Source organism: Aethalodelphis obliquidens, unplaced genomic scaffold (genome assembly GCF_003676395.1).
Source record: "Aethalodelphis obliquidens isolate GAN/ISIS:26980383/991018 unplaced genomic scaffold, ASM367639v1 scaffold23, whole genome shotgun sequence".
NCBI classification, from domain to species: domain Eukaryota; kingdom Metazoa; phylum Chordata; class Mammalia; order Artiodactyla; family Delphinidae; genus Aethalodelphis; species Aethalodelphis obliquidens.
In genome coordinates this window covers 13,366,940-13,381,090 of record NW_020837967.1, presented here as the reverse complement: position 1 = coordinate 13,381,090, position 14,151 = coordinate 13,366,940, and the positions used below count along the sequence as shown (strand labels likewise).

General features: G+C 44.5%; 1 protein-coding gene across 11 annotated transcripts in view; it reads right to left on the bottom strand.

Moving 5' to 3' along the window:
• The window catches only part of MLLT10 (MLLT10 histone lysine methyltransferase DOT1L cofactor), a 252,003-nt gene extending 238,364 nt beyond the window's left edge, over positions 1–13,639 (bottom strand). For 8 of the 11 annotated variants that reach the window (XR_003436012.1, XR_003436013.1, XM_027121792.1 and 5 more), the window contains exons 1-3: positions 13,253–13,639; positions 12,961–13,120; positions 10,357–10,436 (exon numbers count right to left, since the gene is read on the bottom strand). Coding sequence is in view for 8 of the 11 variants with exons in the window: in XM_027121792.1 (XP_026977593.1) it covers positions 10,357–10,436; positions 12,961–13,120 (240 nt within the window). In the remaining 3 variants the exon portion in view is untranslated. Of the gene's footprint in view, positions 1–10,356; positions 10,437–12,160; positions 12,766–12,960; positions 13,121–13,252 lie in introns of those variants that run through there. The other 3 variants (XM_027121793.1, XM_027121802.1, XM_027121799.1) reach the window with 3 other exon arrangements.
• Between the last annotated feature and the right edge of the window lie 512 nt (positions 13,640–14,151).

Here is a 14,151-nt window from a genome sequence, read left to right as displayed (position 1 = left end):
GCAGGCTTTTCTCTTGTTGCAGCAAGCAGGGGCTACTCTTCACTGTGGTGTGCAGGCTTCTCATCACAGTGGCTTCTCTTGTTGCAGAGCACGGGCTCTAGGCGCACGGGCTTCAGTAGTTGTGGCACACGGGCTCAGTATTTGTGGCTCGCAGGCTCTAGAGTGCAGGCTCAGTAGTTGTGGTACACAGGCTTAGTTGCTCCTCGGCATGTGGGATCTTCCAGGGCCAGGACTCAAACCCATGTCCCTACGTTAACCACTGCACCACGAGGGAAGCCCCTACAATACCTGTAGGAAGCCCCTACAATACCTGCGCAGAGCACAGGCTCCAGACACGCAGGCTCAGCGGCCATGGCCCACGGGCCCAGCCACTCCGCGGCATGTGGGATCCTCCCGGACCGGGGCATGAACCCATGTCCCCTGAATCAGCAGGCGGACTCTCAACCACTGTGCCACCAGGGAAGCCCCACAATACCTTTTTTAGACTGCCACTGAAGACGCCCCATCCTGGCTTGTTGTACTCTTAAGTCAGAGGTATATAAGATAAATAAATTGGAAAACAAATTTTTAATTATGTAGATAAAGGTAAATCTTCTTGTGGTACAAATAAAAAAGAACTTAAAAGCTAAAAGAATCAACATTAGTTCAAGCTGAGGCAGTCAATGAAGATACCTGATCTAATATATACCTTAGAGGCTGGGATTGACTATGACACCAGCACAGACCCTAGATGTGCTGTGTAAGGACAGGAAATGGAAAAGGCCAATCCTACCGAAGGGGAATCTATCTCAAAAAAACATGGACTGGACCACTAAGACTAGAGAAAATTCATTCAAGAGGATAACTCAGCTGGGAGGAGAACCACTTTCAACCTTGCCCTCCCTTCTTTCTGCCTGGAACACCTCTCTGCAGTCACAATGACTGTCATGCTGTGACCGTAGAACAATGCTGAAAATGAAAACTATCTGCTAAGATTGGTATAGTAGAAAGAAAGAAAGTCTGATCCCTAAAGATTTCACAGAGGGACTTCCCTGGTGGTCCAGTGGTTAGGACTCCGTGCTTCCACTACAGGGGGAACAGGTTCAATCCCTGGTCAGGGAACTAAGATCCCACATGCCATGTGGTGCAGACTAAATAAATAAAGACCTCACAGAGCTATCATAAAAGCTTCAAAGGAGTTTCTCAACTCCTTTCAAATAAGAAATCAGTAAATTTGTAAATTGCTAATCTGTAGAAGCCAGATTAATCTGTAATCTGGTCTTTGTTACTAGCAGCCAAAAGCAATTCTTAACAGTTACAGAGCAAATGCAAAAACTTCCCTCAGTGACACCTCCACAAACCCAGGTTAGAGGACCAGGAATCCCAAGAAAGAAAACAACGATTAGCTCACAGTCAAAAATTACAAAGTATGTGAAGACATCTACCACCACAGTTAAAAAACAAAAAAAATGAAAGAATTCCAGAATCTCTGAGAAATTTTAAAGTAAGTATGTTTTGGGGACTTCCCTGGTGGTGCAGTGGTTAAGAATCTGCCTGCCAATGCAGGGGACACGGGTTCGAGCCCTGGTCCGGGAAGATCCCACATGCCGCAGATGAACTAAGCCCAGACGCCACAACTACTAAGCCTGCACTCTGGAGCCCACGAGCCACAACTACTGAGCCCACGTGCCGCAACTACTGAAGCCCATATGCCTAGAGCCCATGCTCTGCAACAAGAGAAGCCACTGCAATGAGAAGCACGTGCACCACAGCAAAGAGAAGCCCCCACTCGCCTCAACTAGAGAGAGTCCACGCGCAGCAATGAAGACCCAACGCAGCCATAAATAAATAAATAAATTTATTTATTTTTATAAAAAGTACGTTTTGGCCACGACTAAGAAGCCCGCATGCCACATTGAAGATCCCGCATGCCACAACTAAGACTTGGCACAGCCAAAATAAATAAATAATGAATACTTCTTTCTTAATAAAGTTTTTTTTTTTTAAAGTGAAAGAAGGTTTTATTCAGGCAGAAACCCACTCCATAGACAGAGCGTGGGCCATCTCAGAAGGCAAGAGGCCAAAATAAGTTATGTTTTAAATATTCAAATAAATAAATATACTCCTTAAGACTATAATAGGGACTTCCCTGGTGGCGCAGTGGTTAAAAATACACCTGCCAATGCAGGGGACATGCATTCGATCCCTGGTCTGGGAAGATCCCACATGCCGTGGAGCAACTAAGCTTGTGCACCATAACTACTGAGACTGCACTCTAGAGGCCATGAGCCACAACTACTGAGCCCACGTGCCACAACTACTGAAGTCCGTGCTCCTAGAACCCGTGCTCTGCAACAAGAAGCCACCACAATGAGAGGCCCATGCATCGCAACGAAGAGTAGCCCCCGCTCGCCACAACTACAGAAAACCCACGTGTAACAACAAAGACCCAAAGCAACCAAAAATAAATAACTAAATAAAATTAATTCTTTAAAAAAAAAATAAGGTGGAATTAAAATGTAAACAACAATAACACTGATTTTGCAAGATAAAGAGAGTGAACATAAGGTGTCCTAAGGTCCTTGGTTTTGTTCAAAAGGAGTACAAAGATTAATCTTAGGGCTTCCCTGGTGGCACAGTGGTTAAGAATCCGCCTGCCAATGCACGGGACACAGGTTCGAGCCCTGACCCAGGAAGATCTCATGTGCCTCGAAGCAACTAAGCCCGTGCACCACAACTACTGAAGCCCGTGCACCTAGAGCCTGTGCTCTGCACGCAACAAGAGAAGTCACTGCAACGAGAAGCCCACGCAACGCAACGAAGAGTAGCCCCCGCTCACTGCAACTAAAGAAAGCCCCGTGCACAGAAACAAAGACCCAGTGCAGCCAAAATTAATTAATTAATTTTTTAAGAAAAAGATTAATCTTAGACTCACAGAAAAAATATAAAGTATGCACATTAAAATATTAAGGGCAATCACTAAAAGAAAAGAAATGGAACATATAACCTCCAAATCAGACCAGATTTTTTAAAAGAAGAATAAAGAATAATCACTCCAACTGAAGAAAATAAAGAGGAAAAAAAATAAGCATGGTAAATAGATAACACAAAAATAGATAACACAAAATAGATAACACAAAATAAAAATTTAAGAAGCCCAAATGTATCAGTCATTACTATAAATGTAAACAAATAATCTGTAGACCATGTTAATACAGATTCTTAGACTACATTTTTTTAAAAAACCAAGCTTCACTATATTTACAAGGATGTTCACTGCAGCACTATTTGTGGTTATGAAAAACTGGAAACCTAAATGACAATCAATAAAGGAATTAAATAAATTACAGTACATTCTGTGACAGAATACTAAAAAGCAGATAAAAAGAACGAACTAGATCAATATATATCAGTGTAGTGATGTCACAAGTAGCTATGTCACAAATCACAGAACACATATAGAATTTACCATTCCTGTAAAATAATACACTAGTTGGTGGTGTGTATGGATATATACGTGTAATAAGAAGGAGTAAAACATAGATGGTGGTATATATATACAACGGACTATTACTCAGTCTTAAAAACAAGGAAATTCTGCCATCTGTGACAACATAGATGGACCCTGAAGGCATTATGCTAAATGAAACAAGTCAGACAGAAAAAACAAATACTATATGATCTCACTTATATATGGAACCTAAAAAAACCAAACTCAGAAACAGAGAACAGACTGGTGGTTGCCAGATGCAGTGGGTAGTGGGTTGGGGGAAATGGGTGAACGTGGTCAAAAGGCACAAACTTCCGGTTATAAGATAAGGGAGCTCTGGGGATGTAATGTACAGCATGGTGACTGTAGTTAACAACACTGTATTGTGTATTTGAAAGCTGCTAAGAATAAATCTTAAAAGTTCTCATCAAAAGAAAAAACAATTTGCAACTAGGTGAGGTGATGGATGTTAACTAAACCCTCTGTGGTAATCATTTTGCAATACATACGTATATCAAATCATTACGTTGTACACCTTAAACATTCTGGTGTTACATATCAATTATAGCTCAATAAAACTGGCAAGAAAAACATAGAGAGAGACTGGCCCCACAGACATTAAAAGGGTAATGGCTGACCCAGACTGGGGAGAATACAAATAGTACTTCAACTTAATTTTTTAATTTATTGTTCTTTTTAAGCAGAAGGGAAGATTTGAAGCAAATATGAAGAATGGACATTTGTTCATTCTGGGTAGGGAACACACAGATGGTCATTTTATGTTTTATACTGCTCAGAACTACTCGTGATAATCAAATGCATATTAATATAATTTTAATTTGTAGAATTAAATCTAAATATACTTACTGTGATTAAGTGTATTTCATATGGTTTTACAGATTTATAGTAATTTATTTGCATTATGTATCTCAGTAAGAAAAAAATTTAAAAATAAAATAGTGCATCCCTAGATCAATCCCTAAAGCCCTGGTTTTGAGTCCATCCAGTGGTTCCTCCCGAACAATGTAAAAAGCCAGGAAGAACTGAAATAAAGAGAGGCAAAGCAATAGAAGAAAGTTACAGCTCACCTCCTGGAGGAAAGGAATCATCTTTCATTTAGAGCAAGAAGAGCAAGACCTAAACAATGCAAATACTTAATGAGCTTTTGGCCATTTTATTTATTACACAATGCACTGTCAACACATTTTCCAAGCAGAATAATTAAATATCTAAAATATCCTCTCTCGGGCTTCCCTGGTGGCGCAGTGGTTGAGAGTCCGCCTGCCAATGCAGAGGACAAGGGTTCGCGCCCCGGTCCGGGAATATCCCACATGCCGCGGAGCGGCTAGGCCCATGAGCCATGGCCGCTGAGTCTGCGCATCTGGAGCCTGTGATCCGCAGCGGGAGAGGCCGCAACAGTGAGAGGCCCACGTACCGCAAAAATAAATAAATAAATAAATTAAATAAAATATCCTCTCTCTGTATCTCATTAAAATTGTATAAGTAGGTAAAATTTCTAATAAATCTCTTCAGCCTGTGGTAGTTACGAACAGATACACAGTAAACACAAAAACAGTCATCAGAATTTCCCTGGTATCACAGTGGTTAAGAATCCACCTGCCAATGCAGGAGACATGGGTTTGATCCCTAATCCAGGAAGATCCCACATGCCGTGGAGCAACTATGCCCATGTGCCACAACTACTGAAGCCTGCGTGCCTAGAGCCCGTGCTCTGTAACAAGAGAATCCACTGCAATGAGACGCCCACGTGACGCAATGAAGAGTAGCCCCCCCCGCAACTAGAGAAAGCCCATGCGCATCAATGAAGACCCATCACAGCCAAAAATAAATAAATTTACTTTTTAAAAATGTTAATTTAAAAAAAAAAGAACACATACACATTAAATACAAAAACAGTCATCAGAACTTCCCTGGTGGCACAGTGGTTAAGAATCCACCTGCCAATGCAGGGGACATGGGTTTGATCCCTGACCCAGGAAGATCCCACATGCCACGGAACAACTAAGCCCATGCGCCACAACTACTGAGTCGGCGCTCTAGAGCCAGCAAGCCACAACTACAGAGCCCACGCACCACAACTACTGAAGCCTGCGCGCCTAGAATCCACGCTCCCCAACAAGAGAAGCCACCGCAATAAGAAGCCTGCGCATAGCAACAAAGAGTATGAAGCCCACAACTAGAGAAAACCGCACTAGAGAAAACCCACGCACAGCAACAAAGACCCAATGCAGCCAAAAATAAATAAATAAATTTATTAAAGGGAAAAAAAAAAACAGTCATCAATGAGTGTTTTAACCTCTAACCTTGGGACTGACCTGGTGGTGCAGTGGTTAAGAATCCGTCAGCCAATGCAGGGGACGAGGGTTCGAGCCCTGGTCCAGGAAGATCCCACATGCCGCAGAGCAACTAATCCTGTGCACCACAACTACTGAGCCTGTGCTCTAGAGCCCACGAGCCACAACTACTGCAGCCCACATGCCTAGAGCCCGTGCTCCGCAACAAGAGAAGCCACCGCAATGAGAAGCCTGCGGACCACAAGGAAGAGCAGCCCCCGCTCACCGCAACTAGGGGAAAGCCCACGCTCAGCAACAAAGACCCAATGCAGACAAAAATAAATAAATTTATTTTTAAAAACAAAACCTCTAAACACTGTGACAGCAATTAGTAAACAATGAAGTCTAATGAAAATATTTCAATAAAAATTCTTGGGCTTCCCTGGTGGCACAGTGGTTGGGAATCCACCTTCCAATGCAGGGGACACGGGTTCGATCCCTGGTCCGGGAAGATCCCACATGCCGTGCAGCAACTAAACCCGTGTGCCACAACTACTAAGCCTGTGCTCTAGAGCCCACGCGCCACAACTCCTGAAGCCTGCGCACCCTAGAGCCCATGCTCCACAACAAGAGAAGCCACCCAATGAGAAGCCTTTGCACCACAACGAACAGTAGCCCCCACTTGCTGCAACTACAGAAAGCCTGCGCACAGGAACCAAGACCCAACGCAGCCAAAAATAAATTAATTTTAAAAAAAAATTCTTATTCACTTGAGGTGAATAAAGCAATTCGAGTGTTTTTTCCGAACAATGAATGCCTAACAAAGAGCTTCCCTTAAAAACCAACCAAACTTTCCCTCAATTCCCCATCTATTTTTATTTTCCTCTTTCCTTATTTTCAACATTCAATCTAACCCTGCAATCCTTACTCTTTTCGATGCCCTATCATGAGGGTTCTGCCCAAAGCAGAGAACTACAATTGCTGTCTCAAGTACTTATCTTAGTCCTTCAGCATCCTTGGCAGCAATGTCACTATCAAAAACTCTTTCTTAAAAAAAAAAAAAAAAAAAAAAAAAAACTCTTTCTTAAAAAAAATAATTGTGGACCTCCCTGGTGGCGCAGCAGCTAAGAATCCACCTGCCAATGCAGGCAACACAGGTTCGAGCCCTGGTCCGGGAAGATCCCACGTGCCACGGAGTAACTAAGCCCGTGTACAACTACTGAGCCTGCGCTCTACAGCCTGCGCGCCATGACTACTGAAGCCCGCGCACCTGGAGCCTGTGCTCCGCAACAAGAAAAGCCACCAGAATGAGAAGTCCCCGCACCACAACAAAGAGTAGCCCCTGCTCACCACAACTAGAGAAAGCCCGTGCGCAGCAACAAAGACTCAACACAGTCAAAAATAAATTAATTTAAAAAACAAATTAAAAATAAAATGGGGGTCTCCCCTGGTGTCACAGTGGTTGAGAGGCCGCCTGCCGATGCGGGGGACGCGGGTTCATGCCCCGGTCCAGGAAGATCCCACATGCCACGGAGCGGCTGCGCCCGTGAGCCATGGCTGCTGAGCCTGCGCGTCCGGAGCCTGTGCTCCGCAACGGGAGAGGCCACAACAGTGAGAGGCCCATGTACCGCAAAAAAAATAAAAATAAAAATAAAATAAAAAATAAAATGGGTAAAAAATTTAAAAATAAAAAAAAAAAAAAAAAACCTGTCTTTGTTGCTACTGGACCCTGCAGGTTCTCCTTTCCTGACAGTTCATTATCCATCCTTGGAAACTCGTTCTTACTCTCCCAAATGTGAACATTCACCGTAGTTCTGTCTTCACTCTTCTTTTCTCTAACAAAAAATGTCACTTGTTTCCCAATCTTCCTTCTATGCAGCTCCAACTCTAACTTGTCCTCATTACTTTAACCCTAAATTTCCAATGAAAAATCCTAGCGGCATCAAAACCAACATGCCCAAAACAACTTTCCTTACTCTTCAAATTTGCTCTCCTTCCTTTGCTACTGTTAATGGTAGCACCATTCCAGAGTGCTCAACCTTGACATCTCAGAATCATCTCTGATTATTCCCTTTCCTTCACCCCACATCCATTTGTCATTTCCTCCTTCAAAATGCTCCCTCTTTCTTTCTACTCCCTCCCTTTCTACTCTCACATTTTTATAGTAACAGCATCCTAAGACTTTCAGTTTCTAACCTCCCCTTTCAAAGCCATTCTATATACAACCAAACTTCTTGTCTAAAAATACTTTATTTGTTCTGGATTTTTACTCCTCAGTATCTGTCAAGGTACCACCAGTTCATAATTCCCCCTCTTCTGAAAAGTGAGCTATCCCAAACCCACAGAGATCTCCCTGTGTCTGAGCAACTCAACCCTATTGTCTAGCCATGGCTAGCTAACTGGTCCAGAACTAGACAAGCCAAGACAGTTTTTTTTCCCCCAAGAGGAACATGAGATTCACACTGCGATTTAGCCTCTTGAGACAGGAGACAGAAAATATTAAGAGCTGAAGTATGGCCATCTTTCACCACAGGAGGCAATATACAACACCTTGGTTGAGAGCTTCATCACAGCCCAGACTCCAACTAGATATGTATTTCTCTTAAAAGTACGATATCTTGGGCTTCCCCTGGTGGCGCAGCGGTTGGGAGTCCGCCTGCCGATGCAGGGGACATGGGTTCGTGCCCCGGTCCGGGAAGATCCCACATGCCGCGGAGCAGCTGGGCCTGTGAGCCATGGCCGCTGAGCCTGCACGTCTGGAGCCTGTGCTCCGCGACGGGAGAGGCCACAACAGTGAGAGGCCCGCGTACCGCAAAAAAAAAAAAAAAAAAAAAGTACGATATCTTTATCTATGAAATGAAAGTAACAGAATATATTTGATAGGTAAAGAAAATAATTGGTATAGAACATTCAGCACAGTATCTGACAAATGGTAAACAATCAAAAAAGTTAACTATTGAGTTTTGGAGTAAGTAGCAGAGAAAATCTGCAGAAAAGAAAAGAATGAAGCAGACACACAGAGAAAAGCAGAAATAATATTAAAACTAATTCCATTCCCGTTCTAATTCATGGGTACATTTTCAGGTTAGGTTTCTTGGCTACTATATCCTTATAACAAAATGCCCTTTCTTTGCTTATTTAAGCTTGGAATGAGTTTTTGTTTTTTACAAACAATCCTACCTTGTATAATTGTACACTACAGGAATTTAGAAGACTCTGTGCCTCTTCTTTCATTAACGACCCCCACCATCCTACCAAATAAAGCTAAAATAAAATGGGTCCTCCAATATACTTTTATATACCTTTTAAGATAAATACTTTATTCACCTAAATATCCTGACCATGACCTCAGAGAGGAAAAAGAAATAGAAACAGGCAACAAGTGGCATTTGAGGCAAATAATGCTGCCATTTTACCACTCCCCATTCAACTCTTTATCCTCCCTCTCTTGATACCCACTTTCCTATTTTCTAATCTTTCTCTGGCCATGTATCTACTGTGACATCCCCTGGAAGAGCCTCACCTTACTGTCAGTGTTTACTAACAAATTAAAGCATAACTTCCTTTGCTTGGTGACCCATCAACCCCAAACCATAACATGCTACAAAGAGGAAAAAAGACAGAGTAAACCTATACATACTTTAAGTCCTAAAATTTTCATTATTAATTTCATCCTCCACTTGCCAGTTCCCATTTCTGTAACACTAGAATAGCTGAAACTCTGGTACAGTGCATTCCCACACACAAAGAAAACACATCAACAGAATATTGCTCTGAGTTTCACAATCCTATATAAGCTACTCAGCCATTATTTCTGATCAAAAATTGCCCAGACAAAAATAAAAGCTTCTGTTCATACTATCCATGTAGGTAAAGAAGTTGAAATATTGGTTTTCTACCTTCTGTCACATACTCTAGTCAACAACAAAAGGAAGAAACTATCACACTGCAAATAGTAATACTTTCATGTGATTAATGAAGATTAAATCTTTTTCTCCCTCATATTTCCACAAGTTCAACTGGAAAAATGATTTTGGCCACAAAGAATAAACATTCCTCCCTCATTCTTACAGAAGGTTTACAGAAGTGTTCAGAAAGAAGGTTAGCCAGCCAAGTCAAAAAAAGGAAGATTTTTATGTTGCTTTGCCAAAGGGACTGAATGTCTGAAAATACTGAGCAAAGTTAAACTTTACCTGTATAGATATAGTAAAAAGAAATATGAATCATTAAACACTTTTTTTTAACTCAGTAAACAGAACCTAGCAAAATTATCTCAATATAACTTACTTATGTCCTACTGCCATTATATTCCAACTATGATTAGCCAATTTAACCCTCAAACCAGTAGGCACGGCTAAGAAAGCCCAAATACAACTTTATATTTTACCTGTTCTAAATATCCATCAGTATATACTTATGTGATTCAATTTGTTTTTCAGATCTTATAAAACCAGTTTAAAACTGTAAGTCAATACTTGGCCCAAATTCAATATTTGAACAAAAGACTGAAAACCCTTCAAACTGAAACATGAGTGTGTAGCATCCTAAGCTACTCACTGAAGTATTTTAATGTTTTTGATAAACAGTCCTTACCACTCTGGCTGCTCTCTCCTGAGATTCACATTTCCTGCAAAACCATGGTCCAGTGGGTACTTGAACAATGCCATAGCAAGCTGTTGGGAAATAAATGTTTTAAAGTAAGTTAAGATTTGAATAATTATGTAAAATCAAATACCCTTTCAAAGCCCTATTAAAGTAATTACCTCTGAAACTATTCACATAAACCATCTGCTTTGTAAAGAACTTAAACATGATATATTTATGTTTATAATTTATCACCTAGTTAAAATTGTGACATTTTAACTAAATACTAGAAAAATGATCTTTTTCTATTCTATTTCAATTAAAAAGTATAAACACAAATTTCATTCTTATAACAGAAAAAATATTAGATAAAATTTAACATTTTTCTTTACATAGAATAACTCAAATTAATTAATTCATTCCTATATCCTGAAATTTAAATAGCAAGCATTTTAGATACATGAAAGTGAAAATTATTTCCAAATCACCTTTCAAAACAAACAAGACATTGCAGGAAAGAAAATGAAATGTAATGTTAAAAGTAAAATGCTTCTATTTAAATGAAATGTCCAGAATAGACATTTGTCTATCTGTCTATAGAGACAGAAGGTACATTACTGGTTGTCTAGGACTGGGGGAGTTAGGAAGAAATGGGGAATAACTGTTAATAGGTTCAAGGTTTCTTATTAGGGTGATGAAAATGTTCTAAAATTGACTGTAGTAACAAATCCAAAACTGTGAATATACTAAAAACCAGTGAATTGTACACTTTAAGTGGGTTAATTGTATGGTATGTGAGTTACATCTCAATAAACCCGTCAGAAAAAAAAAGTAAACTACACGTTTATTTCTAACATATAATGTTCCAACAAGTGATCTGTATATCACACATCCAAATCACAGTCTAGTTGCGTACAAAACTGTTTTTATATTAACATTTACCTAACTCAAAACTTAACATTTTCCAAAAACCTTAAAACACTAATATCCAACTGACATTCTCTTGAATGAGCTTGCTCAGAGGTAACTTGAAAATATATCAAATATTGGAAAGCACTTAAAGAATATAAAATCAGCACAAATTTTTAAAACTCCAAAAGCTAAACTTCTAATCCCTTTTAAAATGTATCGGAGTAAAAATATTCTATCAGCCAAGAAATACAGCATCACAGCCCAAAAATTTATATTTTAATTCAGAAATACTTCTAAAAAAGAAATTTTAACACTTAAATGAACACCTTCTAAATTGGGAGATGAGACTACTTAGCATCATTTATCATCCAATTTATAAGAAATACCTCTCTACAAGTGCCAATGAACACTATAACGGAAATACACTATACCAGTTCTGAGACCTTACAATCAGTACCTAGTTTTAATACACATGGTTTTCACTCCTTAGAAGAGTAAGGTGTGCAACTCCGCCCTTCTTTAAAAGAACTGGGGATACATGCATGCTCAGGTTCGGTTACTCACTATCTCCTAAGTCCCCCTTCCCAGTTCTGAGATTCCGTTCTATAAAGAATACAGTTTAGTCCCTTACGCTCAGGCTTTCTCTCGTTTACTAGCGCCCGATACACTACTGAATCTCTCTGCCTCACTCAACGCCAGATTTAGAAACGGGAAGGGGGGCCGGGTTGGTGCACAACAAGGGGAGTACAAGAGCCACCAAAAAAAGTGACCTGTTTTTCGGCCCCCAAATTTTCAGCCTCAATTCCTTACCACGTGAAATGGAAAAAGTCAGAACCTTCAAACGGCCAGAAAACTACCTTAACTAGTGTCCTCGGCTTTTCTGTATATCCCCAAAACTCACCCAATGGAAACACCCAGACACAAACTAAGATGCTCCCCGAGTCACTGGCGGCGCCACCACCTCCTCTTCTGTCCAGTCACTGAAGCTGAGGAAGGGGCCCGATGAGGCCACTCAACAGCCTCATCCACCACCCCGAGCAGCTCAGCCCAGCCGCGCCCGCGGCGGCGCGACTGCGGCGACGGCCTTCCGCCTCTTCTCCGCGGGAAGCTCCAGTCCGCAGGAGCGGCAGCAAGGTCTCGGCCAGAAAGCTTGGGGTGCGGCAGCCGGCGCCCTCCCCCCCCAAATCTAAAGCGGCAGGGCAGACCCCCGAGCTCCGGATCCGCCCCGGCGCCGCGCGCCGCGCTCCCGAGCCCGACTCCATGGTACAGGAAGTCTCCAGACACTGCGGCAGACGGCGCGGCGGGAGGGGGAGGGGGCTCCCCACTCCCCAACCCGAACCCACAGCCGCGGGGCCACGGCCGAGGGGCGCGCGCCCGGGCCCCGACACCCCCTCGCCGCCGACCCCCGCCTCCGAGAGTCCGCAGACCCGCGGCTCCGGGCGCAGGCGGCGGCCGAATGACACTTGAGAGTGAACGCAGCATCACATGACAGTCCAGGCCACACACACTTTCTCCCACATGCGCAGCCCACACCCCTTCCGCCCCGCCGCCGACCCTCCGAGTCAATCCCCGGCCGCAGAACGGGGCGGGGGCGGGGCGGGGGGAGGGGCGGGAGGGGAACTGGCAGTTGCTGCCAAGGTGGGGGAAGTGGTGACGGTTGGGAGAGGCCGGGTTCGGCCCGGAGGGCGGTTGGGTGTTTACCTTGATGCACCGCGACGCTGCAGCCGTGCCCGTCGCAATAAACCAGCGGGTTCTCGGCCCAGCCTCTCTCGTCTGAGCAAACGCAACAGCCTCCAATCATCTCCTTCATACTATGGGAGACCTCGTCCTCCAGTGACACGGGCCGGTCGCTAGAGACCATCTAAGAGGGAGTTGGGGGGGACCATTAAAAAACACATGCAAGCCAATGAGTGCTTCCCCCCGCCCAGTCCCCCGCGCCCCCGCTCCCTTCCCGGCGCCCCGGCCCCCGCCCGCCGCTCGGCCGCTCGCTCACTCGGGCTTTGCCGCTCAGTCACTCACGTTCCGCACAGGAGTCAGGAGCCATGTCCTTGCTGACTCCCCCCACCTCCCCTCCACCGCCTCCTCCGCCTCCTCCTCCTCGTCTTCTTCCCTCCCCACCTCCACCCGGCGGCTAACGCTGGAGCCCGGAGAGGGCACACATAATCAAGTAGGCCTCCGCACAGGCGCACTGGGGGGGCTCCCGCTGGGCCAGGGGCAGCGAGGGAGGGGAAGGGGGTTGCGCTTCCTCCTCCGAGCGTCACTCGGCGTGCGCGCCCGCCCGGCGACCGGCGTGAGGGAAAAGGCCCGGGAGAGGCGAGGCCTGCGTGCGCGTCGCCGCGTCCGGCCCGCAGCCCGGGCCTGCCTCCCGGCCCCTTCCCCTCCCCCGCGCCGCTCGCAGCCGCCGAGGTGTGCTGAGGGGGAGGGGGCGAGGGGAGCCCGTGGCGCGCCGAGGCCGGAACAAGCCAACTGGAGGGCGCGGGGGCGCGCACGCGGGGGCGGGGACGTTGCGGCCGTCTTCTGCAGTGCCGGCCGCGCGGGCTGCGTGTGCACGTCGCGAAGAGGCCTCGGCGGGAGGGAGGGTGGGAAGGGAGGATTCCGAGGACCGGCAGGGAGGACGAGTTTTGTCTGAGTAGCTGGAGGGGACTCCCAGCGGGCATCTGAGAACCTACCTGCAGGCCTTTTCCTCAACAACTGGCCCGTGGGTAACAAGGGTTGGGCAAGTCGGCCAACTTCCATGAAGGGTGCAATGAAGCATGGCTTCCTGCAGTTGGCCGCGCGAACTTCACTGTAGTGCCGAAGCCTTTCCACCCATTAAGTTCACATCCTGGACTCTACCCAAAGTTCACCCAGTGGAAGTGCCACCAAGTCGGCTGCCCGTTTACACACCACACT